This window comes from Bidens hawaiensis, unplaced genomic scaffold (assembly GCF_021521415.1).
Source record: "Bidens hawaiensis isolate Kalapana, Puna unplaced genomic scaffold, B.hawaiensis_p1.1 tig00010738_1, whole genome shotgun sequence".
NCBI classification, from domain to species: domain Eukaryota; kingdom Viridiplantae; phylum Streptophyta; class Magnoliopsida; order Asterales; family Asteraceae; genus Bidens; species Bidens hawaiensis.
Window position 1 is genome coordinate 689,111 of NW_027491823.1, and position 25,394 is coordinate 714,504.

General features: G+C 34.5%; 2 protein-coding genes across 2 annotated transcripts; both read left to right on the forward strand.

Annotated features, from left to right (window-relative positions):
* Positions 1–535: 535 nt before the first annotated feature.
* On the forward strand, positions 536–11,309 carry LOC143536166 (polyadenylate-binding protein-interacting protein 9-like). Its single transcript, XM_077030220.1, has 10 exons — positions 536–697; positions 996–1,109; positions 1,204–1,248; positions 1,346–1,418; positions 1,489–1,601; positions 1,704–1,763; positions 1,868–1,915; positions 2,021–2,086; positions 10,868–10,929; positions 11,020–11,309. The coding sequence occupies exons 1-10, from the start codon at positions 536–538 to the stop codon at positions 11,078–11,080; spliced, it is 804 nt and encodes a 267-aa protein (XP_076886335.1). The 3' UTR covers positions 11,081–11,309.
* Positions 11,310–17,661: 6,352 nt separating this feature from the next.
* On the forward strand, positions 17,662–17,964 carry LOC143536167 (VQ motif-containing protein 1-like). The gene has a single exon (XM_077030221.1). It carries the CDS (start codon positions 17,662–17,664, stop codon positions 17,962–17,964), a length of 303 nt encoding a protein of 100 aa, XP_076886336.1.
* The last annotated feature ends 7,430 nt before the right edge of the window (positions 17,965–25,394 follow it).

The following is a 25,394-nucleotide window of genomic DNA, read 5'->3' on the forward strand; positions in this document are numbered from 1 at the left end:
TAGTCTCCAATCATAATTCTATGCTACCAAAACCGAATGATAGTGTTACATGAATCAAAATCTGATTCACATGAAACAATGTGTCTCTCCATTATCACTTTACACAAGCTCACCGTCCAATATACGTTTAACTTAAGGTCATATTAGGGACACACATATACCCCTATACGCCCGGTATAAGAGCTATACGAGTTATATATGGGACTCAATTCTCCTCGTATACCCTATACGAGACGTATAATGAGTTTCTTTTTTTTTAGAAAAATTGTGGATATCCTTAGAAAACCCCTGACTAAAAACAATAATATCAAAGAAACATATTAATTACTGCCATTTGTGTAGTATCACAAATGAACCCATCATCATCGTCTTCTGATCATAAACCCTATTTCTGCAATTTCCTTGGGTTTCTGTGAATTTCAATCTCACTTTCTTCGATTTTGAGTCCATGGCTGAATTATCCGGCGAATCTTCAGCAGCAGCAGCAACGGCGGCTGATGATGATGATGATGATGATGAAGTGAATCTGCAAGACATGTTCTCCAATTTTAACTTGAATCCTACGGCTGATGACTCTTCCATCTCATTATACAATCCCTTCGATTTCTTTGCCCCAATTTTGTTAAACGCTTATCATCCGGATTCGAATAATATTAATGGGCACCCTAATAATAATAATAATAATAATCGCAGCAGGGTATCTTCTTTAAACTTTCGGATTCAATTTCATCAGATTTTCTTCTATCATTATTACTATTAGGGATTGTTTAACTAGTTTAAAGCTTATATCTTTGAGCAAACAAAATTAGATTAATGTTATTATTATTCTCATTATACTCTTTTCTTACCATACAACTAGCAAACACACAATTTCAATTTGCTGCCCCAAGATTATTAATATGTCAAATTCTTGATCATTGTTATTAGCCACATTAAACTTTCGAGTTGCAAGTTCTGTTTTCTATTTTTTTTAATTTTTTTTACAATATTGTTAGAGGAGAAGTAAGCATACTAGCCGTGGGAGAAAGCGGTTGAATGAGAGAGCTTCCAAAGCACAAAGTCAAGATAGAATTAAACGAACCGTATATGTGTCCGACATTGATCGTAATGTGAGTAAGAATCATCATACTCGTCTACTTCTTCTAGTCAATGAAAGTCATTTAAATCATTTTTCTTAATTTAGTTATTTCTTTCTGTTTTTAGATCACCGAAGATCGACTTGTTGCTCTGTTTAGTACCTATGGACAAGTAACTCATTTCGCTTTATTAAATTTTGTTTTAGTAGTTTTAAATTAATTTACAATTGATTGTTTGAATATTTAATATTTTGTATGTCATTACGAAGGTTTTGGAATGTCGAGTTTGTGGTGATCCGCATTCACGTCTCCGCTTTGCGTTCGTGGAATTTGCTGATGAGAGTATGTATGGCATTTTAACCGACGTGTCGGTAACTATGACTGTGTTGACTTTTATATTTAATGATGGCAGATTCTGCAAGATCAGCTCTTAATCTTAGTGGCATAATGTTGGGGTTCTCTCAAGTTAAGGTTTTGCCTTCGAAAACTGCAATTCTTCCTGTCAATCCAACTTTACTTCCCAAAGTATGAATCAAATTAATGATATATATATATTTTGTAGATATTTAAAGATTCCACCGTTTATTAATAATTATTGATCTGTAATTTTGTTGATTTAAAATCTAGTCAGAAGATGAGAAGGAGATACGTGCAAGGACAGTCTACTGTACAAATATTGACAAAAAGGTTGAAGCTTTTTAAAAAATTTCCATTTTTTTGTAACAATCCTTTTAATTAAATGAGTTCTTTTTGCTTATTTAAGATAGATAAATCTTTTTTTTTCTTTGCAGCTTTCTCAAGATGAAGTCAAGTACTTTTTTAAAGCAAGATGTGGCGAGGTTAGGATCGCGTTCAATTTCTTTTTAATTTACAAGAACCTTTTTTTGTTGCGGGTTGTATATTTTTTGAATGCTGCTAACTTAAGTATGTTCCTTGTTATGAAGGTTTCTCACATCAAGATTTTGGGGGACCATGTTCAGTCGCGAATTGCTTTTGTTGAGTTTATGACGGTAAGTTTTTAATAGCCTTTCAGTATTTTCTAGGAGTCTCGTGTTATTGTGTACCTGGCCCGTATATGTCCCTTACCCGTTATAAATACTCGGGTATACCTGCTTATTGTCTCATGTGCTTAAAAATTATCCGTTGGGATGAGCATTATTCGAATTTAGAAGTAACGTTAAAACGATTTGAAATATAAAAATTTCAACTATGCTTTTAATAATTTTATAATTTTTATAATTTCTTGTTTCTAATAACTTCAACATGCTATTTATTCTATACTTTAAGGTTATACGATACACACACACAAACATTCGGTTTTGGGCAAACGGGTTCGGGTAATGAGGTGTTATCACCTATAATACCATACAGATGCCAATATCTGAATGCCTGAGTTGAAATTTATTCTAAATGCATGAAACCACTTAAACTGTAAAATTGCTAATTTAGTTGTAATTTTTGTAATCACAATAACTTTTATTAAAGTAGAAATAGCTTTGCATAAGTTTTAATTTCAGTATACTTTTAAAAAAATCTGCAAGATGAAGCATGGAAAAATATGGTGTTTCAAATTGATATGTACACTTTTAAGTATAACAACAAATTTAATGTGTGTATGCGCTTGTATTCCTTTATAATTATAAGTGTCAAAAAACTGTTATAATCCTTAATGTGTCTTTATTTTTTTTTCTTTTTATCAATCTAAGTAATTTGTACATGTTTATAACATACATTTGTTATAGCATATTTGTTTTGTAGTTTTTAATACAATTATAAATATATTAATACAACTTGAGTAAGGATGAGAAGAATATACAAGAAAAGATGGATACAATTTGCTTTGCTATATATACTTAGAGAATACCTATTCGATCTACAAATATTAATTGCAATAGCATAATGATCAAAGGTCCAAGTATATCTATAACTATATATACAATCAAACAAAGATATTGAAAATCACAGTGAATTATATTTATAAAATGACTTTTATTCAATCATTTGAATTATTGTACATTTGTATGTAATCATAATTTATTTTTATCTACACGTAAAGAGTTTTATATAATGTTCCAAATAGTTGTATGTCCATGATTCTACGTAGCACTATTGTAGCCATTGCTAGGTCTGCTTCAACCTCGTTTTTGTCAAATAAAAGTTCAGAGACCATTAGTTAACAATGGTCGCTTTTAAGATGCATTTAGACTTGACTCAGCCACTCAACATGTTTTTTTTATCGGAAACTTAGTAACTCATCAGGACTTTTCCACTGCTATTTTTTCTATAAAAAACAGGTTTTCTTGCTAAGTCAAGTTTAAATGTAGCGTAAACACCTATTGTTTACTAGTTGGCTCCGAACTCTTATTTGACAAAAACAAGGTTGAAATAAACCCATCAGTGTCTTCAATTTATCATATAGTCACATGCATACAACTTTTGAAACATTATATGAACTCCTTGCATGTAGATAGAAATATATGATGCTACCATGCCATAGTTTTTTATATAATTACTGATTAAGTGTTTTTTTTGTATGTATATTTAGTGTATTTATGAATATCCTTGTTTGATACTATATATTACTGTATAGGATATACTTGAATATTGGTTTATCATGCTATCGTAATGGTTGCTCCTTGTATACATGGCTAATTGTATTTCATTTGTTTACCATACTTATTCATAAAATAAACATCTGTATATTCTTCTAATCTTTGCTCTAGTTTTACTAATATTTTTATAATTGTATTTAAAAGTTAGAAAAAGAATACGCTGCGACAAGCGGCTCTGATAAACATGTATCGATTACTTACATTAATAACATTTTTTCACTTATAGTTATAGAGAAAGATACATGCGCATACACACATTAATTCTGTAATGCTTAAAAGTGCTGTAAGGCCCCGTTACCGGTGCCTCACGTTTGAACGTTGGATTTACTCATTCACATAGTTCTAAATATCAGAGTTAATAAAAACATTCGCGGAATATAAAAACTTTCATAAAACATTTCATAACAATCCAAACTTGTCTTAAACAACAACTTGTCTTTCAAGTAAACAACATTAAACATAGACGTCTTGAGTCTTCCGATGCCAGCCTCTTATTCAATGCCATGTGTCCCCCTCATGCGAGCTGCCTCATCCTACTCACCTGCGTGCATACTAAAAGTCAGCTACGTTGAGTGAGTTCTAGTTAATTAAGTAATATACAATACATCTATACACATTCTTATATACGCACCCGAAGGTATATATACATACATAATTCTTTACCTTTCTTCGTACGATCATACTATCATCCTTTTCCTTCTTTCCTTTTATACATACACATATACATATACCTTGTCCTAAAACATTCGCAGATATTATTAGGGTTGTTCCCTACATTCGCGGATATTATTAGGGTCCGTTCCCTACATTCGCAGATATTGTTAGGTCCGTTCCCTTTCTAACCATACCTTCCATACCTTTCTCTATGTAAAGAAGAAGATGGTTGTAGTGAAAGTAATGTTTATTACTTGAATGTGTGAATAATACAAAGACAACTACATCTATTTATACACAAACAAACCCTAGCTTTCAACCCATAAAAGGGCCATGGGCTTTAACCAACTGCATGGGCTAAAACCCTAATTATAACTAAATACAACTAACACTCCTCCTCAAGTTGGAGCATAGATGTTAATCATGCCCAACTTGTTACAAATAAAATCTATCTGAGCTTTCCGGAGCGGTTTAGTTAGAATGTCTGCTAGCTGAAAATTTGTCTTCATATGAACTGGTTGAATGGATGGAGGATCAGTTTGTGTGCCTACTACTCGATCTCTGATAAGGTGGCAGTCGACCTCAATATGTTTTGTCCTCTCATGAAATACTTGATTCTTGGCTATGTGAATGGCTGATTGACTATCACAGTATAACCGCATCAAGTCATTAGAAACAACCCCGAGTTCTATGAGAAGACGACGTACCCATGTCATCTCTGATGTTACATCTGCCATGGCTCTATACTTCGATTCGGCACTCGACCGGGAAACCGTGTGTTGCTTCTTACTCTTCCATGATACAAGATTTCCTCCAACAAACACACAATATCCGGTGGTAGATCGTCGAGAAATCGAACAACCTGCCCAATCTTCATCTGAGAACCCTGATATCCGACCATCTCCTTCTTCCGTGAAGGCACCCACACGACAATGACCCTGATCAGAGTATAATATACCCAAACCAGGTGAGGTTTTAAGATATCTTAAGACACAAATGGCAGCATCCCAGTGACCTGTGTATGGCGCAGCCATAAATTGGCTCAGAATACTAACAGTAAAGGAGATATCCTGTCGTGTGACGGTTAAATAATTAAGTTTACCAACCAACCGTCTGTATCGCTCAGGATCTTTCATTGGATCTCCTTCCTTTGGGAGGAGTTTCTTTGTAGGAAGCATTGGGGTATCAACAGGTTTACAACCCAGTAAGCCACATTCAGTCAACATATCAAGGACATACTTTCGTTGGGAGAGAAGTATTCCTTGTGGAGAGCGAGAAACTTCTATGCCAAGGAAATACCTCAATCGACCTAAGTCGCTGACCTGAAACTGTGACTGAAGAAACTGCTTGAGTTCGGTGATCCCGACCTCGTCATCACCTGTGATTATAATGTCATCCACATAAACAACTACGATAATCCTCTTTCCTTTCTGGTGTCTAAAGAAGACAGAGTGATCGTAGGCACTCCGAGTCATCCCAAACTGTCCCATAACACTAGAGAATCGACCAAACCATGCCCTGGGAGACTGTTTAAGACCATATGGAGAACGACGTAGTCTGCAAACTTTCGAGGCCTTCTCCTCAACAACGAACCCTGGTGGCTGCTCCATATATACCTCTTCCTCAAGAACACCATTAAGAAAGGCGTTCTTGACATCAAGCTGGTGGAGCGGCCAATGATTAATGGCAGCAAGAGCAATACAAATACGGACAGATGACATTTTAGCAACTGGCGAGAAGGTTTCATCATAATCAATGCCATATGCCTGAGAATACCCTTTTGCGACCAACCGAGCCTTCAAGCGGTGTAAGGAGCCGTCCGGGTGTAGTTTAACCGTAAACATCCAACGACAACAAACAATACCCTTCCCTTTAGGAAGTGTTTCAAGATCCCATGTATGATTGGACTTTAAAGCCCCAATTTCGTCTTCCATAGCCTTTCGCCATCCTGGGTGAGCGAGAGCGCTCGTCACATTTTTGGGAATCGGGTAGGAATCAAGAGTAGTGGTGTACGCATGAGATTCAGGAGATAGGTGGGTGTAGGCAACATAGTCCTGAATTGGGTAACGAGTGCATTTCCGGGGTTATTTGCGAAAAGAAATAGGTATATCGGGTAGTGGTGCACCAGGAGGATCATAAACGGGTGTATCAGGGGTAGCTTCTGGTAAAGGTGTCGGATCGAGTAAGGATGTATCAGTGAGAGGTGTAGATTGTTCGGATGCAGACGGAGGATCTGAGGGTATTTCGGGGTTGTGGCCTAAATGTGAATCAAGTGTCTGATATTTGACCCTTACCTCACCTAGCATATGTGAAAAGCAGTGGCGGAGGTTCTGTCGGTGGGTCAGAATCAGCAGAGATTGGATCGGTAGAGGGAATCGACACAGGAATGGTGGGGAGGAAGGGAGATGTGGGTATATCGAGGTCGGGAAACGGGTCAGAAACAGGAGTGGAACACTCGGGAAAGTAAGGAGACTCATGAAAAGTGACATCGGCACTAGTAAAGTATCGGTGAAGTGATGGGCTATAGCATCGATACCCTTTTTGAACCCGTGAGTAACCAAGAAAGACACAACGAATGGCTCGGGGATCAAGTTTGATGGTTTTCGCACGATGGTTATGAACATAGGCGAAGCAACCAAATACTTTAGGTGCGAGAGGAAATGGATCATCGTTGGGAAATAGTACAGAAAACGGTGTTTTACCATGAAGAACGGTTGAGGGTATGCGGTTAATCAGATATGTGGTAGTGAGAACGGCATCTCCCCAAAAACGATGAGGAACACGTGATTGGATCATGATTGTGCGAGCAACATCCAATATGTGACGATTTTTGCGTTCGGACACACCATTTTGTTGAGATGTATAAGCACACGATGATTCATGAATAATGCCGTTGGTTTTTAAGTATGAAGAAAAGTCGGTGGAAAAATATTCTTTAGCATTATCAGATCGTAAAGTTTTAATGGTGGTGTTAAATTGGTTTTGAACATAAACATTAAATTCTCGAAATATGGAAAATACCTCACTACGAGATTTCAACAAATAAACTCAAGTAGTGCGAGAATAGTCATCAATAAAGGTAATAAAATATTCAAAACCCAACGTAGATTTGATAGGGCAAGGACCCATACATCAGAATGCAACAGTTCGAAACAAGAACTGACTCGATTGGGCACCGTAGGGGGGTAGGGACGCCTGGTATGTTTACCAAGTTGACACGACTCACAATGAAATTTAAAAGACGAAAGTGGTAAATCTGGTCGCATTTGCCTCAGAACCGCTGTAGAGGGATGACCTAACCGACAGTGAGCCTCCCTGACAGTGGAATCACATAAGTTTTCTACAGGATGCGAAAACGGGGATATACGATAGACACCTCCTGATTCAAAACCAGTACCAATTACCCGGTTTGTTCCTAGTTCATGAAAAACGTAGTGAGTTGGGTAAAAGGTCACAGAGCAGTTGTTTTGTTTGGTAATCTGACTCACTGAACAAAGACTGGTAGGAAATTTAGGAACAAATAGGATAGAAGACAGTTTTAGGTTTTCCGAGTTACTGATGGATCCTATGCCGAGAACGGGACATGAAGATCCATCGGCAAGACGTACCGGTGCATGGGAAACATTTTGAAGACTAGAAAAAATACCCCGATTCCCAGTCATGTTATGTGTGGCTCCAGAATCAATCACCCATGATAAGTCAAGGCTAGAAGGTTTACCTGAATGTGCCGAGCTGGTTTGAGGATGAGGCAACTGGGAGGTAAGAAACCGTTGAATAAGATCATGCTCCTCTTTAGTAAATGTATACATGTATTTATTTTCGTCCATAGTGATACATGAAACTGAAAATTGACTGTGAACAGTAACAAGTGCGGGTGGAGGGCGGGAACAGATTCCGGCGTAAACAGTTACTCGTCGTGAACAGTAAATTCCGGCAGCGAACAGTAACTTTCCGGCAGTGAACAGAAATTCCGGCAAAACGAACAGTAACTTTCGGCAGTGAACATTGACTTCCGGCGTGAACAAATTTCCGGTCTGAACAGTAACTTCCGGTCTGAACAGTGAACAGTGATTCCAACGTGGACAGTGCTCGTCGGTGAACAGTACTTTCACGGTCGAAAAAAAAGGATTTCGTGACAGGACAGAACAACAAGGCAGGAGCTTGTTTCAGATCTGAAGGCTGCTGGTGACGGCTGGTCAGACTCAGGTTCGGGTCAGATTGCGGCTAGGGTTTGGATCGAGAGCCGTGGCTCTGATACCATGTAAAGAAGAAGATGGTTGTAGTGAAAGTAATGTTTATTACTTGAATGTGTGAATAATACAAAGACAACTACATCTATTTATACACAAACAAACCCTAGCTTTCAACCCATAAAAGGCCCATGGGCTTTAACCAACTACATGGGCTAAAACCCTAATTATAACTAAATACAACTAACACTCTACATTCATAATTATAGTTTCCATACGTACATACATCATTTATATATCATATATACATCAATCATATCTTCAAACTATCCCTTAACGATGCATGCAATATCCGAAGATCGTTCACACATCATTAAACATTCACTCATACAAAAATCATATAAGACATACACTTACCACTTAAGGTAAGTGTATTAACAAATCACATCGAGTATGCACACAGCCCCGAAAACATAACAAGGAAGTGGGGCTAGAAACTCACCTGGATCCTGTTGCGTTCGCCGTTAATCATTATCCCCTTCCTTAATTGTGCACGGCTAACTGTTATATATATATATGTGTTTGTTATTTAACCGTATAATTGATTAAGTTGGTATTTTAGCTAACCAACGTACTTTATAAGTTGGGCTTGTTTGTTTGGTTCATGATAATGGGCTAACTTTGTTTTAACTTGGAATGTGGGCTTAGCACCATATGGGCTTAGTTAATTTAGGCCCAACTGTCCACTGTCTGGACCCAGCTAGACTCAGGCCCAAACCATTCAAAAACCAAGTGGCCGAGAACTCTTGGTAGAGCATATTGGCCGAGAACCCATTCTTGACCGAAATTCCCTGTTTGACCGAGATCTCGTGTTGACCGAGATCTTGTGTTGACTGAAATCCCGTATTTGGTCGAGAACCCTCAGTCTTGGCCGAGAACCCTAAGGTTGGGTGTGTTCAGCTCATCTTTCTATTTTTATAACTTTTACCTAGCCCAGTTAACGGTTTTATGGTTCATTTCATGAACTTTAACCACCCTTTCTACTCACCCTAACCGTTTTACACCCGTTAGCATTTCCTTAACGAGATTCAACTCCATTTTAGGTATAAAGTTTAAACCTTTATCAATTTCAAACCCGTTTTAACTAGGTCTTTAGGTAACAAGTTGATTGAGTTCATCTTTAACATCAAGTTTGCATTTTTATGAAACATCTAGACCCGATCTACTCTAGGGTTAAGTTTCATGACAAACCGTTCATAAAAACGTAACCTTTAAGGTTAAAGCACGTACCTTTAAGCGTTTTTTAGGCTTCGGGTTAGCTTATTTATGAACTATGATCTTGTATCTATCTTGTATAATGAAGATCTATCTATATTTGGCTTGATTCGAGTCTTGAATTCCTTCCTCTAGCTCGCGGCCGTAAGAAGGCGTTTAGGTGTGTGTTTTAAGGTGTGTAGAGAATAAGATGGATAATATGGATGGAAATGGAAAGGATTAGGGTTTAAGGGGTATTTATACTCCCTTAAGCCCAAGGGCGACGCTTCATTGAGGCCCGGGGTGGCCCCGGCCTCCTGTTTTTTTGCGCAGTAGTGTAAATTTACCCGTTTTCGGCCGAAAATTTTTATACGTAGTGTAAGTTTAGCCCTTTTCGATCGAAAATTTGAGTCCCCCCCCCTTTCTCGTTTGTGAAATTTTGTATATATTTTGAGCTCGGCCCCCCGGTGTCTCAGCCCAAGCTTCGCCACTGCTTAAGCCCATGGACCTAAGGCCCATCTTTCCTTTTTAGTGCATGATTAATTCCATTTAATTAGCCTACTATCTTTCCATCTTTAATATTTTATTATTTCTTTATTAACTCAAGTAAACTTTCCCGTTGTACAAGATCAATATAAAGTATTATTATTATTTAAAATTTTTGGATGTTACAAGTGCGTATATCAATTTGTTGCGCCGGATTTTCTCATTCTTCGTTTTGCAGATTATCTTTTAAAGTAATTTTTTTAAAAACATATGCTCAATAACTCAATAAGTGCTAATCAGGCACGTACAAGGAGAAAATAAACACTGTAAGGGTCAAAAATATTATTTAGACCAAGTGCTAGATGACGATTATATTGTCGTGTCAAGGGCGCGAGGTTGTGCTTTGGAAGATAGGTAACGAAACTAAAAAAATACTGTTATGGTTAATTCTAATTATTATAAGGTAATTGTAATATGAAAGTTTACTTTGCTACCATACCAATGATTATAATTATATAACCAAATCTTAATTCATGATGTGTATCATTTGAGTTTTCTTGATGATGGTTTTGTTAATATTTTGAACAATTTCAAGGCGGAGAGTGCGGTTACGGCATTGGATTGCTCTGGGCAGAATCTTGGAACCCGGCCAATCAAGTTAATATTAATATGTATAGTTTGTTGATTATTTTAAGATTTTGCATTGCAGTGACTCGCTTAACAAACATCATTTGTTAATTCTTGAAGGGTGAGTCCTTCAAAGACGCCATTGAAGGATCGGGTGGCTCGCTCTCTACCAACCAACTGATCAAATATCCGTTAACATATGCACCCATGCATCCATGATGTGGTGATGAAACTTTATATATGGTAATTATGAATTAGCAGATATTTTTATTCCCTTTTCCGGCATTTTGAAGCATAATGAACCTGTAGGATGACATTTCCCATAGTTGAAAACCTTTTTATTTTATTTTTTTTTTTTCATTTTTTGGTTTCCATATATCATGTTTGGCTGCAGAATGCAATTAACAGTTTTAACTAACTGCTCAACAAAAAACTCACTCATACAAATATATTCAAAATAGGAGAAAGTACAACGAAGAAAACAACATATAGTGTATTTGGGTTAAGAGACTAGGCCGTGTTTCTAGGGTCCAATATCCTAAAGCTGATACTAACAATGGCAATTTACATTCATGTAGTATATAGACGGGAACCACTTGTGCCTCTCTTTTTTTAAAAATGAGCATTTTGAGCCCCTGTGCTTGTCGAGCAAGATTAGTGTCCGTCTGTTTAGTTTTTGTTTAAAAAACAATTAAATGACTTCCAATTGCGTCCTTTGTCTATCTCACCTCAAATTTAAAAAAAAAATATTATAATGTTTAACAGCGGTGGTGAGTGGTGGAGGTTATGATCGGTGGTGTTTAATAGCGGCGGTGGGTTATGATAGTGTTAATAATGGCGGAAGCGGCAATGGAGTTTAGGATGGAGTGATGGCAGTGAGATGGAGGTGGGATGAAATACAATCACAAATGGTTTGAGTGAAAACAATCAAAGGTTTGAAGGGTTGGGATTTTCACTGGAAGGGTGAAAAGACAAAAATACCCCTATTACATTAAATTAGAAACGGAATATACTGACACCACGTTATAGGGATGGACGCAAGTTGATCCCGCCCAACAACCACAGAGGCTCAAAATGCTCATTTTGGAAATGAGGGATGCACGTGGTTCCCGCCTGTAAACAAGGACAAGAACTACTACTCTATATAAAATTCTATATAATATCTTTAAATTGTTTTAAGATAAAAATATGTATCCTTTTGTTTTTTTACTTTGGTCCGACAACATTTTTTACACGTATTTGTTATCACGGGTGGTAGGTATGATTGTATGAATGACATTGTTGGGCATGTAAAAGAACTGAACGATTATGAACATAACCACAACTATGGTACATTAGCGTAAGCTTGATCTTACGAATTATCTGTGTTTACAGCTAGTCTTGATTTGGTTAAAATTAATGTATGTATATCAGTATATGCAGCAAAAAATATCATTCGCTAATCAACTCTGGACTACATAATGAATTTTGGTGATGGGCTTGGAGCACACAGATATAGTGTTGGGGTGGTGGGCCTCGGCTTTTCCATTCTTGTACATTAACAACGCTTTCTCACATGAATAATTGGGTTACATAGGGGCACAAATTGGGTTTTTCAAATACTGTATGAAACTGGGTTCGGGTATAACCGGGTATTGGAAAATCAGACATTGGTAATACCCGGGTCGGGTTTGGGTCCGAGTATTCTCTCTAAAAACCATACCATATGTATCGGATTCGGATCGGGTATTCTAAAACTGGGTATTTGAATACCCTATTTCCAGATTGGAAAACCCTATTTTCGGATATAGATTGGATTTTTAAGGGGTTGCACCTATTAGGGGTATTTTTCGGATAGTTTTCAGGTATTTCTCGGGTATTTGAAAACCCGGTTCCGGGTATGGAACCGGTTTCGGTTTTCGGGTATTACTGGTACAAATCGGGTCTGGTCCGGGTATGGGTTTTGGTACTAAAATGTATACCCTTTTTGGTACCCTACGGGTAGGGTCAGGTACGGGTTCGGGTATTAAAAACCCGGGTAAAAAAACCGGTTCCGTTTTTTCTTTTTGGGTCCGGTTTCGGGTTCGGGATTTTTGTGCGCCTCTAGTTACATATACGTAAACTAGAACACTATTGAAGTGTTGATTAAGTTGTTTTTTGTTATTGAAAAATTAAATGACTAAAATTTGGGATTTCAAATACGAATTTGTGGCAAGTGATCCAAATTTCCCTTAAAAGAGAAAACGATTGTGTGAATAGGTTCAACACATTTGCTAAAGATTTTCATTAAAAAATCGATTATTTAAAGGCTTTTTTTCCCATTTTTAGTAATATTTTAAACCATTGTGATTTTGTTTCTATATATATATTTTTTTAATTATGCACTTAAGAATTGTAGTTCAGTTTCTCCTCTTTTGCCTTTTATCTTTTGAAAATTCTAATTACGAACAGATAAAAAGGTACCATGACTAACTTTTAAATAAGTTTTACCCAATTGTAAAATAAAGTGGTAAAGTAGATTATTTCATTTCCATGACTTCCTTTTATAATAAAACTCAAAACAAAACATTAAAGAAATTATTTTCATATTTGATAAATTAACTATAAGTAATTCAACCGGAACTCTAAAAGTATCATCTACACTAATATTGTATTGTATTAATAAGAACCAGTGGAATTCTCGATGCAGCTGAGTCTGGTTTCGACCGGTATCGCTTCGTTTTGTTACACTATAGATACAACACTGACACTCAATATAGCAACCAAAAGAAAAAATAAGAATTATAATTGTGGAATGTTCGAAAGAATATCGACATGTATTTGACTATTTTCCATTGATTAGAAAACCATATAAATGAATAAAGTTGTGATATGTCCGAAAGGATAACAACACATGTTCTACATCTATCAAAAACCATAAAAACCCCGTACCCATATTGGTATCGGTTAGGTTTTTCACAAAATTTATAATAAAAATTTGGAGGTATCTTGTTCAACATGGTTCCCTTCAAAGTCAAAGTTATTGAAGAAGCTAATTAGGCAAGTTAGAGATTTGACTTGCCCTCCTGTTTAGAATTAAAGTCAGCAAACAACTTGGATGTGGACAAAAGTAAACTGATTACCACAAACGGACCTTCATAGAACTTTCCCTTTGATATATCTTTCATACACACATATTAATATATAGACACATTAAAAGGATTAAAATGACACAAACGGTGAGACTGTGAGAAGAGAAACTTCCAGTAAATGCGTCAAATAAGACGAACAAACATAAGGTAGCGAAGGCATGGTGGCCGACACGTTGTTGTATGGTTTAGACGCAATGCTTACAGCAGAAGTGATGCAGTTAGACAAAACGTATATATGGTTCCCCATGTACTAGTTTATCAATGTTTCGAAATTCAATGACGGTTATTGAAAAAAAAACTTATGTTAATACTATACCCAACTTAAAAAGAAAACAAACTTATCTTTTGTGGTATATTTTGAAAAAACAAGATAATTATAATTATAAAGTATACAAAAGTTATTCATGTTTAAAAAATGTTACAGCTAGACAAAAAGTAACAGTCATAGTTATTTTTTTTCCTTGACCCGTTGGCAATCTGCTGGCAAGGCCATCCTGTAGCAAGTTTTGGTGTGCGACCATACGTAGCACCTGAACAGGGCCGTCTTTGAGGCATGGCAGGGTAGTCGACGGCCACAGGCCCGACACCCCGCTAGGCTCAAAAAAAAATTTTCAAATAAAAATTATATGTATTTTTATCAAAAACATGTGTATAATCAATGTTTTAACACAATTACATAACCATTAGTTTGGTCTAATGGTAAAGGGGTATGACATCTAACCAAAAGATTGTAAATTCTAGTCTTATTTGAGACAATTTTAAGCTTATTTTTATACAAAAGTTTTTTACACAACTTAAATCATAATCAAATAAACTCATTTATAATTAAATTGTTTAAACCCAACAAAATGTTTCTTTTACTTAAGGCCCAAAAAAAGTTCGCCTTTGACCCAAAATGTTTTTCGTCTTTTCGAAGTCGGCCCTGCACCTGAATTCTCAAGATGGCCATGACTGCTAGTGCTTCTTGACAAATTCTATAGCCGATAATCCTTTGGTTAACTTTTCATTGGCAAAAGGTTGTTTTTCCGGAAGTGTAACAATGTATTCAAACAAAGAGACAACATATGAGTTTTTCTTCCAAATCAACATGCACTGTTATTCATCGTTGTTGTGATGAAAATATTAAAATTGTGATATATTTTTAACTAAACAAAATGTGAAAGCTTTTTAGATCTAGTCTTCCCATGCATGATTCTGGAAAATGATGATTTCATTAAGTCCATGGAAGATTCTCGTTTGTCGGTCTGTACATGCTGCAAAACATTATTTATATATTTATTGATAATTTTAAAGTGATCTATATAAGAAAATACCAAGAAAATCTTGGTTCTACGTTACTTTGCGTAACCGATTCTAAGGAGACTTTTTGGTCATTAAAAGCATCAAGGTCAAGTATTATTTTTAAATCCAACTGTACCAATCACAAATTAAATAAATCATTTTTCACCAGTAATAGTCTAATACCTTACTAAATTAAGAAATATGACATATATGTTAAGAAGGTGAAAAATCCTAAAATTGTCCAATTTAACCTTCCACTTTAATTATAAAAATGTTAATATGTCCAATTTAACCTTCCACTTTAATTATAAAAATGTTAATGGAAGTCAAAAATCATAAAAATGCTATAAAATTATAGGTATGCCCGTTTTATAAATCCTAGTCACTTGTATTCTAAGCCAATAAAATATCAAGCCACGTGTCAACTATTCTTTCAGTCCGACCAGTTTTAAACTCATCAAACCATTTTTAATAAGAATATGACGGTTTTTAGAAAAATGTTGGAAGCATAATTTGATGACACAGATATCAAAGACGGCAACAAGTAACAATGGTGACGGTTAGTGGTGCCGGACTGCCGGCTATGTACTATGGTCATCACGAGTAGACGCAAATTATGCAAGATCTATCAATTTCCGGTGAACCTTAAACGGACTGAAAACACCCACAATTTATACTCCACTACACTCTACTTTTAAAAAAACAAATTATCATATTTTAACATTCTCAGACCCTATCACTTCCCTGTCACTTGTACTTTTGGTGATCATCGATTTTCAAAGGGTTACAGCCTTGCGGGGCCCTCTTGACAGAATGGCACCTCGGGGTTGATTGATGTATGTTCTAACTTTCTAAACGTGCTACTAAAGTAAAAAAAAATCAGAGAAGTGAAGTTTGTACGTTCAAATTGACCGTACATATGATATTTAGTCTTAGTAATATCGCGTGATTTATTTGATTAAGATAGATTTGAATAGCAATTATGGCATATAATGCAAGTGGGTACGATGGTGATTGGTGAAGTTCGTACGTATGAAGGTTCGAGGGACCATGGTTTTTGATATCGTGGCTTGACCACATCCATATTCTATAAGGTTGCTTGGTCCTTCTAGACTGCTTTGTTTTTCAACAATAACGGTCATATTCTTTTAACTCACTTTACACATTTAGTCCTTATATTATAATCAGTTTGAGGATTAATTGGCTTTTACAATTTTGTTTTCTATTTTGAACCGAAACCATTTCATTTCTATCAAAACGTTTAAGCTTTAAGTTTTTGTTTTAAGTATGGTTGTAAAAATCGCGCTTAGGCTCTGAGTACTCAACGAGTAATCCCCGCCTAGGCCGAGTTCTCAGTGAGTCATCCCTGAATACTCTCCGACTAAGGCCGAATACTCTCAACTCCCCTGTTGGCTGCCTATGGTCCGCCTAGCGACTTTTGCAACCTTGGTTTTAAGGGTAAAATTTATTTAGTTTATGAATTTTAGGTTAAAGAACAAGCCTCTATTAAACAGAAATTTGAAATGAAGGATAGGCATATAATGCATGTATCCGAGTCATGCCGCTCTTGAGATACTCGATATTATAATGCTAAAAGTTTGAATATTAAGTTGCGCTTAAACAAGGTCGAGCACAAGATCAAGTCAAAACTGAAGCTCGTTTTATAAAAGAGCAAAAGCCCAAACTCGAATAGGTTGGCAAGGCTAACCAAACTCATTATTTATATAAATGCAATAAATGTAACTTTTTTAAATACATAATAAATATTATTACGTACATATAGAATCAAGAAAAAACAACCGAATAATATATATTTTCATATATATAACACTTTCATTATAAATTTATCATAAGAATTTTATGCTTATATAAATAAATAGTTATTTAATAAAAAAATACGTTAGCCGAGTCTCAGGCTAAATTAAAACTTAAAATACCTTTAATGAGCAGAACTTGAGCTATAATTAGACATAAAGCTTAAAACAAGCTAGCTTAAACTTAAGTTCTTTTAAATTACATGAGTTACTGAGTTAGGCTTAATTAAGCTCTTGTTTTGTTTACGCCACCACTATCTCCAACAATTTAAAATAATGGGCCAAAAATGTAAAAAATAGTAATTAAAAGGTGAAAATTTGGAACTGAGGGATTGTTGAAGGAAAGTATCACAATTGACTTTACGAAGAACCTCGAGTCATCCAAAAGGTGGTCCTCGACCCATTCCTATATAAACCAAACACCACACATAGTTATATTCACTTCCATCATCCTTTTGTATAAAAGCTTCTTCTGATCATATTTTGCACCCTTTTCATCTACACTTCCTTTAATATTTCTACATAACTCGGGTTCAATCGATCGATCGAGAGAATCAATGTCTAAATCAAGAAGTGGAAACCCCGTTAAAGTGGTGATAATCAACACCGAGTATGTTGAGACCGATGCTATGAACTTTAAGTCCGTGGTTCAACATCTAACCGGAAAAGATTCACCCGACCCCGCCATCTCTTTAAACAAAAACTTATCACGCGGTGGCAGTAATGTTAGCGGAGCCGGTGGTGGTGGTGATGGTATGAGTTCACCGATGTTGAAAAAAGGGATGTCATTTAGAGACCTTGATAAGTTGTTACTTGAGCTGCCTACCATAGATGAAATGTATCAATTTTGTGTTGATTAAATTTTTTAGTTAGATCACATATTTGTATATCCATGCATGTATTTCATTTTTTATAAAATGTTTTATATTTATTGTAAATTTTGATAATATATCTATAAAAATTTCTCATTAGATTAATGTTGTATTAAAAAATAATGAATGTGAACATGACATTAACTTCTAGTACTTCATTATTCTTCAATTCTGAATTTTATCGATCTATGCTTCTCAGTTTGTTTATTTTCCTGTAAATTACAAACAATATACATTCAGAGAAAGAATATTATCATTAATTAATAAGAACAGGATAAAAATTTACAGGTGGTGATAGAACATATTGCAAATATTGGGATTATATATATTTACTGTTTAGTGAAGTTTAATTTATAATTATGGATACAAATTTAGTTTCTAATCTAAAGCTAAATGCACTCGGTGCATTTCAAAAACTTTTTCATAACCATTTTCGTTCACGTACATTGATTTTCAATGATTTTTTTCCATAAAAAGGAATATCATGCATGATAGGTTGAACTTCCGGTTAACAAAATTTAGGTGTTTGAACTTTCGGTTAGCAAAAGTTAAGCTGTTTATAGCACCGTTTCGAGATAAATTTTGCATCAATCGACCCGCATTCTTCCGATCAAAAACTCTAAAACATTAGTTTGAAATTCGGATAAAACTTAATGGCGGTTTTTTAACGGGTGTCCAATAAGAGTAAATTTTTTGTTAAAAGTTGGGACCACCAGCGGGAATGTTCTCAGTTGAGATTATTATCGCCAATGACATTAAGTTGGAATTATTAAAATCCAATTTACCTTTTTCATTAGATTGTTTCTTTGTGTTGTGATTATAACTAATCACTTCACTTTCTTAACATCAAATTACATGTAGCCAAATGTTGCAAACTATGTTTATTTTAATAGCAATCAGACTTATATTATATCATGTTAATTATTATCCTCTCAAAATTTATCAGCATGGAACGATTGATTTAGACCATGTGTAGTCGTAAAGCTCCACATCCAGGGGTTATGCGCCACGTGGCGCCCAGTCCGAGATTTTTTGACAATCGGTCGTAGATTCCCTGGCTTGGCTAGGAGTCGACGAATGAGATGGGTTCATTAACAATTCACAGATGAAAAAATGGCTGAGTAGGGCTAGTGTTTTTACAAGAAATCTCTAGCCAACCTTCCTGCTCGCACGAGGCTAGGGTCACTTAGTCGATGCCAACCTCTTTTACCGATGCCTAACGCTTGATGCTCGCTGTTCCCTACTTCGGGTTAGGTTGTCCCTTCGATTGATTGTATAGTATCTCAAAACACACAATGCCAAAAAGCTTCCCCTCACTTTTCTAGAGTTATGGTTTTGTATAAAAAACAAGTGTAGTCATAAAGTTGGCATAACTTGGAGGGGGGCGGTGTTTCCAGAGTTATACCCTTGTGTTTTCCTTGTGTTTTTCTATTCTAACGCTAAGGCTAGCTAGCGTGTTACAACTATTAATCAATTATTATTATTATTATATGATTTAATATTATCTTTTGATTTGTTTACTACAAACAGGAAACAAATTCTTAGGATAAAAAATTTAAATACATACTTGCCTTGGAGTTTACGATACCGGCCTTAAAATCCAAACGTAACAGTATATGATCATGAAGATATTATATTTTATATGAATTGTTATATAAAAAATTACTGAATATTATTATGTTGTTTATAGTAAAATAATGCATGGAGAGTGTCGGAATGGTAAATTATTGAATAATAATCTATTTCCAGGCCGACCCTGAGAGTACCAAATTTTCGGGGCCTTATGCAACTAGAAAAAATGGCCCATAATGGGTGTAGTTTGAGTAAATGGGTTTAGCTGAAAAATATTGTTTAAATGCTTAAATAATCGGTTAAATTTATTTAGGCCCATATTCAATTCCACTTTGAAAGCTTGAAGTCTAACTAGCATAGCCCAAATTTAGCAGCCCATCACCTCCATCAATTTTTTTAATTACAAGTTAATACTAGAGGTGTAAAAAACCCGGTTTCACCCAAACCGCTGGTTTTAGTACCGGTTCTCCTTTTGAGCAACCAAACTCATTTGAGGAAGCCGGTTATAAACTGAACCGATATGGACCAGGTCGACCTCTCTTGCTCCTAAACTGGTTTATAAACTGAACCTATTTATCAAGGCTTTGACTAAACTGGTTTTGTACTCCTAGTTACTATTACCTATTTATAAAATATTATTGGGCCCCTATCCAACATGAGCCCTTTGAAATGGCAAATGTTGCACACCCTAAAGTCGCCCTTGTCTATTTAATTTATTGCCCATTAAAGTTTATCGTTTGTTTCATTCTATCGCTCGTTCCATTACTCTAAGGGCATGTTCGTTTCACGGAATTCGTGGGAATTCAAAGGAATTGGAATTAAATCCCATGACATGACGTGTTCGTTTCGTTAGAATTGAAATCTTAATTCCATTGTGGTGTGTTCGGTTCAAAGAATTGGAATTGGAATTGGAATTCAAATCCTTCAAATTCCTTTAAATATAGGGATTTCAAATCCTTTCAAAATGTGGATGAATTCAATAAAATTCATTGGAATCTTATCTCGAGGTTTTTTTTTTAACGAGGACAACGAACAAAACATTTTAGTTTTTTTAGATTTTTTGTTTTTAATTTATATTTTGAGTTATGATTTTTTATTAATATTTTTGAATATTTTTTGAGGGGTTTTTAATCTTAATAGAAAACCCATAAAAAAAACTCAAAAAAAAAAATTATAAAAAAATCATAACGAAAAATATAAATAAAAAACAAAAAATCTAAAAAAGCTAAAATGTTTTCGCCGGTGTCATTGTAAAAGAAAAAAAAAACTTGATGTCTATTCAATTGTCAAACGAACACATTAAGAATGTATTTGAATTTCCCCCCCAATTCCAATTCCTATTGGAATGTTCGTATTCCAAATCCAATTCCTTCAAATTCTAAATCCTATGCAAATTTCAATTCCAATCCATTTCATTTCGTGAAACGAACACGTCCTAAAGGACTATACCAACATATTATATATCCTAAATGATATACAAGAGACTACAAAAGTGTAGAGTGGGAGATAAGTTGCTAGAAAACGTTAATAGCATTAATAAAGATAATGACAAAAGACACGGACTACAGACATTTGCGGTGGGGCCTCACAAATATATTCTTTGTTATCCACTTAACTAACTTCGACTTGTTGAAACGCATTACACTGAAAGAAATCTAAAAATAGCATATTAGCTTGTCAATAGATGACGAAGAAGCATTCTAAAATTCAGAATCCCCACATTTATATGCATGCATTAGATATGCAATGCCAATATCTAGATTTTACATCAAAGCAATTTGGTTCATGCAAGCACGTCGTGTATTTAAATAATTAAATTACACATTACTTTCTTTAAGGAGGTAAAAGGAAGACAGAAAATATGCACACATCTAATAATAAACCAATAAAAATCATTTAATTAAAAGAGTTGATGAAATCAAAACAAAACAAAAGGAATAAATGAAATAAAAAAGGATGGTATTCCACACACGTAAAGCATAAACTACAATGATGATCTTGGGTCGTCGTGTATTGGTAAGTTTCAGTGTTTCACAATTAAGGGAAATAGTAGTGTTTGGCTTATTTAGTACAGAAGCAATGTACGCCTCGTAATAGACTATACTAAATACACCAATAAGATAATTGATAAACCCTAACCCAAACATATGTTTAACAATTAATTAAATAATAATTATTATTATAATTAATATTATACTGATATACTAAACTAAATACGTCAAAAATTGATAAATTCCACACCAGAAATACTTACAACTAAAAGTTATCCCACGAGCAAAATATGCAAGTACATGTACACAAAATTAACCAATTAACATTGTTCACAATGTAAGCAAGTGTCAACTCGGGCTTAAACTTGAATATACACCAACAAATGTGTACGTGTTTGAACAAATTTCACATTATTAAAACTTGTTTTTGAACGGCAATTTCCATTATTAAATGATCTATATGAAACACTTTATGTTGACGTGTAAGATAATATACTTATATAAAAAAATAAATGACAAAAAGACATGTCTCTATTTTATAATACTAACATTTGAGTTTTATCTAAAACTTGTCTTAATGTTTGGACGCAATGATTATTACAAAACTAGTTAGTTACGAATTAAGACGGAGCTCAAAGTAGGGGTGTTCAGTATTCGAATCGGGCTCGAATAACTCGAAATTCGATTCGACTCGCATTCGGATTTGATGGTTCGAATTCGATTTTCAGTCATTCGAATTCGATTATGTTCGAACTCGATTTTAGTAATCAAATTTTGAATCGAATACGAATTTATGATTATAAATTCGTATTCGATTCGAAATTCGAATTCAAATTATACATTTTATTTTTATTATATATGTACATACTTATGAAAAGATAAACTACATAAATCTTTTGAGTTATAGAAATTAAAGTTAGAAAGTTTATCATTTTGGTTAATAATTAATGTATTCAACATTGATAACTTTAAAGTATTTATTTACTTTATAGACTTGTACTTTTTGTTGTTAAAAAACTCAAACGTATAATGGTTTTGAAATTGAAATATATATTTTTTAACTGAATTCGAATTGATTCGAATTCGATTCGAGCTTCATTTTCGAATCGAATCGAATTTCGAATTAGTTATTTTGAATTCGAATCGAATTCGTCGAATATATTTCGAATTCGAATCCAGCTTTAAAATTTCAGAATTCGAATAATTCGATTCGAATAAATTCGAATATTCGAAATTCGATTCGTTGAACACCCCTAGCTCAAAGTTGAAAGCGAAAGCTTTTATTTATATTAAGGTGTTTCATTGTGTACGTTTAGTTGTAGTTAGAAAAAGATAAGGGTGTGGCATGAATCGAAAAACCGACTAAAAAAACTAATCGAATTAGAAACCAACAGTTCAGTTTTGTTTTTTTTAGTAAAAACTGAAGTATTGGTTTTGGTTCGGTTTTCTCTTTTGTGAAAAAATGAACCAAACCGAAAAAATAATTTTGAATCGATTATGTTTTATAAACTTTGAAATTTGTTTTGTTTTTCACGTAAAGCATTATGTTTTGTTGATTTATAATAAATTAAATAATTTTAAACCTAAGTATCTTTTATTAGCTCATAATATTCTAGATAAAAATGTACAATAATATTATATTATTTATTTATTTTATTTTTTAAAAAAATCATACCCAATTAACAAAACCAAAAAACCGAATCCAAACCCAAACCTAACCCAAAAAAAAAACGGAAACCGAACATTTTTGAAAAAACAAAATAAGAAACTTTGGATTTGGGTCGGTTTTATCCTAAAACGGCACTATACACACCCTGAAAAAAGATAACATGACAGAGAATATTTTCATAAATAAAATATCAATAGTCTCATTTCTACTTTTGAAATGTTACTACAAGAAGTGTTTATTAAAAAAAAACTCAAAAACTCTGATATCACCTTTTAATAAAACTTATTTCCTAAAAGTAAAAGGAGTCATAGTAATTATTCACCAAACGTACAAAATGATTCATTCTATTAATCAAAATCAGGTACAAGTATATCTTAAACTTTGTTTAAAAGTTGAAATATTATAGTTTTATAGTATAATAATAAAACCGGAAATGGAGGAAGATGGAAGAATAAAAGATGGAAGAATCAAGTAATTGTGTGGAGAAAGCAAAGGGAGCCTGCAACACACGCATCAAAAGAGGGCGCGTGGGCAATTTAAACTCTTTTGATTCTTTACTTGGCTTCTTAATCTTCATTATCTTCTGGTTAAATTTAACCACATCAATGGCGGTAAAAATAATATACTTGTTGTCTTATTCTAACTTTAGTAGAAATAGAATAACAATAATAAACTTGATAACTTTTTTTAGAACACGTTACTTTTTTGGGTACCAAATTCACAAACATTACTAAAAACAATATGACACGATGAGGCGGGTGTTAAAGATTACTAAAAACAATACGACATGATGTTGTCAATGACATAATGGTAATTTGATATTTCATAATGACAAATATATTTGTGTGAGATTTTTTGAATACGAAAACCAGTTAATGATAACTAATCAAATATGTTTTTTAACGGCAAGAACTTGATATGCAACTATTTCTTGGTTTGAAAAGTCGGATCGTCCTAAACTTTTATTTACACCTTTTACATTTTTTCAAAGACAACTCCCGCACTCTATTATTACAGTATTTTTTTTAATTATAGTAAATGACAATCTTTTAAAAACACAGTTTTATTCAACTTTATGATACTACTAGACCATGAACTCTTTGGTGTTTCTAAAGATATATGTAGTGGTGGGTTGTTCTCCACTTAATTAAATATAAATCCATCCCTAACAATTAGCGCCAGTAGAGGAAAATCATTAATGGTTGTGAGAATGTTTTCAATGGTTACGGCAGCTGTTTTAGTAACCGTAACAGTAATAGCGTACTCAAACACAACACTACTTTAACACAACACATTATCTTTTCATACCCGAAATACAAGCATACGTTACTCAAAGTCTCAAACCAACCGACACGATGAAGCATACGTTACATAATAACATAACCGTACTTTAACACCCTACGGTTAAAGTACACTAGCACAACCTTTATCTCTTTAGTAACGTAAACCAATCATTTTCATACCCATAATGCAAACATACGTCACCCAAACCAACCGACACGATAAAGCATACGTTACATATTAACATAACCGCACTTTAACACCCAACGGTTAAAGTACACTAGCATAACCTTTATCTCTTTAGTAATGTAAACCAATCCTTTCCATAGCCAAAATACAAGCATACTTTACTCAAACCAACCGACATTATAAAGCATACGTTACATAATAACATAACCGTACTTTAACACCCGACGGTTAAAGTACACTAGCATAACCTTTATCGCTTTAGTAACGTAAACCAATCAACAATTATCAGTAACTACTCGTTTATCTAACCAGTTCTCAGTCTGACTACCCGGGTCGTTGTCTGGTCCGGTTCTAAAACAACACCTACTCACACCAACGCACGCGCGTATATAAAGTATATACTAGACGGGTGCCCGCGTGATGCAGCGGGAAACCCAAACTTTGGTAATCTCATTACAAGTTTACGTGTGTTCATTGTTCGGTATGAAACCGTTAAAACCGGACATTGGTTTAATTTCATGATTGATTTTTTTCTTTAGCTTTTGGCCAGCCGATTTCAATTTTCAACGGAGTGGTTTCGGTTTTCGACGACAAAAAAATGTTACTTAGAGTTTGGCTCACAGTGTAATTTAAAAACCATCAAAACCATACCGCAAAGTCAAACACCCATATGTAAAATGTTGTTTTTTTAACTGAAAAACTATAAGAATATGATA

What these genes read in the sequence shown, in the direction of transcription:
- LOC143536166 (XM_077030220.1), top strand. Translation starts at nt 536, where the DNA reads ATGTTCTCCAATTTTAACTTGAATCCTACGGCTGATGACTCTTCCATC. An exon ending in ATCCAACTTTACTTCCCAAA is followed by an intron (nt 1,602 to 1,703) that starts GTATGAATCAAA and finishes TTTAAAATCTAG; the next exon opens with TCAGAAGATGAGAAGGAGAT. An exon ending in TTAAAGCAAGATGTGGCGAG is followed by an intron (nt 1,916 to 2,020) that starts GTTAGGATCGCG and finishes CTTGTTATGAAG; the next exon opens with GTTTCTCACATCAAGATTTT.
- LOC143536167 (XM_077030221.1), top strand. Translation starts at nt 17,662, where the DNA reads ATGTCTAAATCAAGAAGTGGAAACCCCGTTAAAGTGGTGATAATCAAC.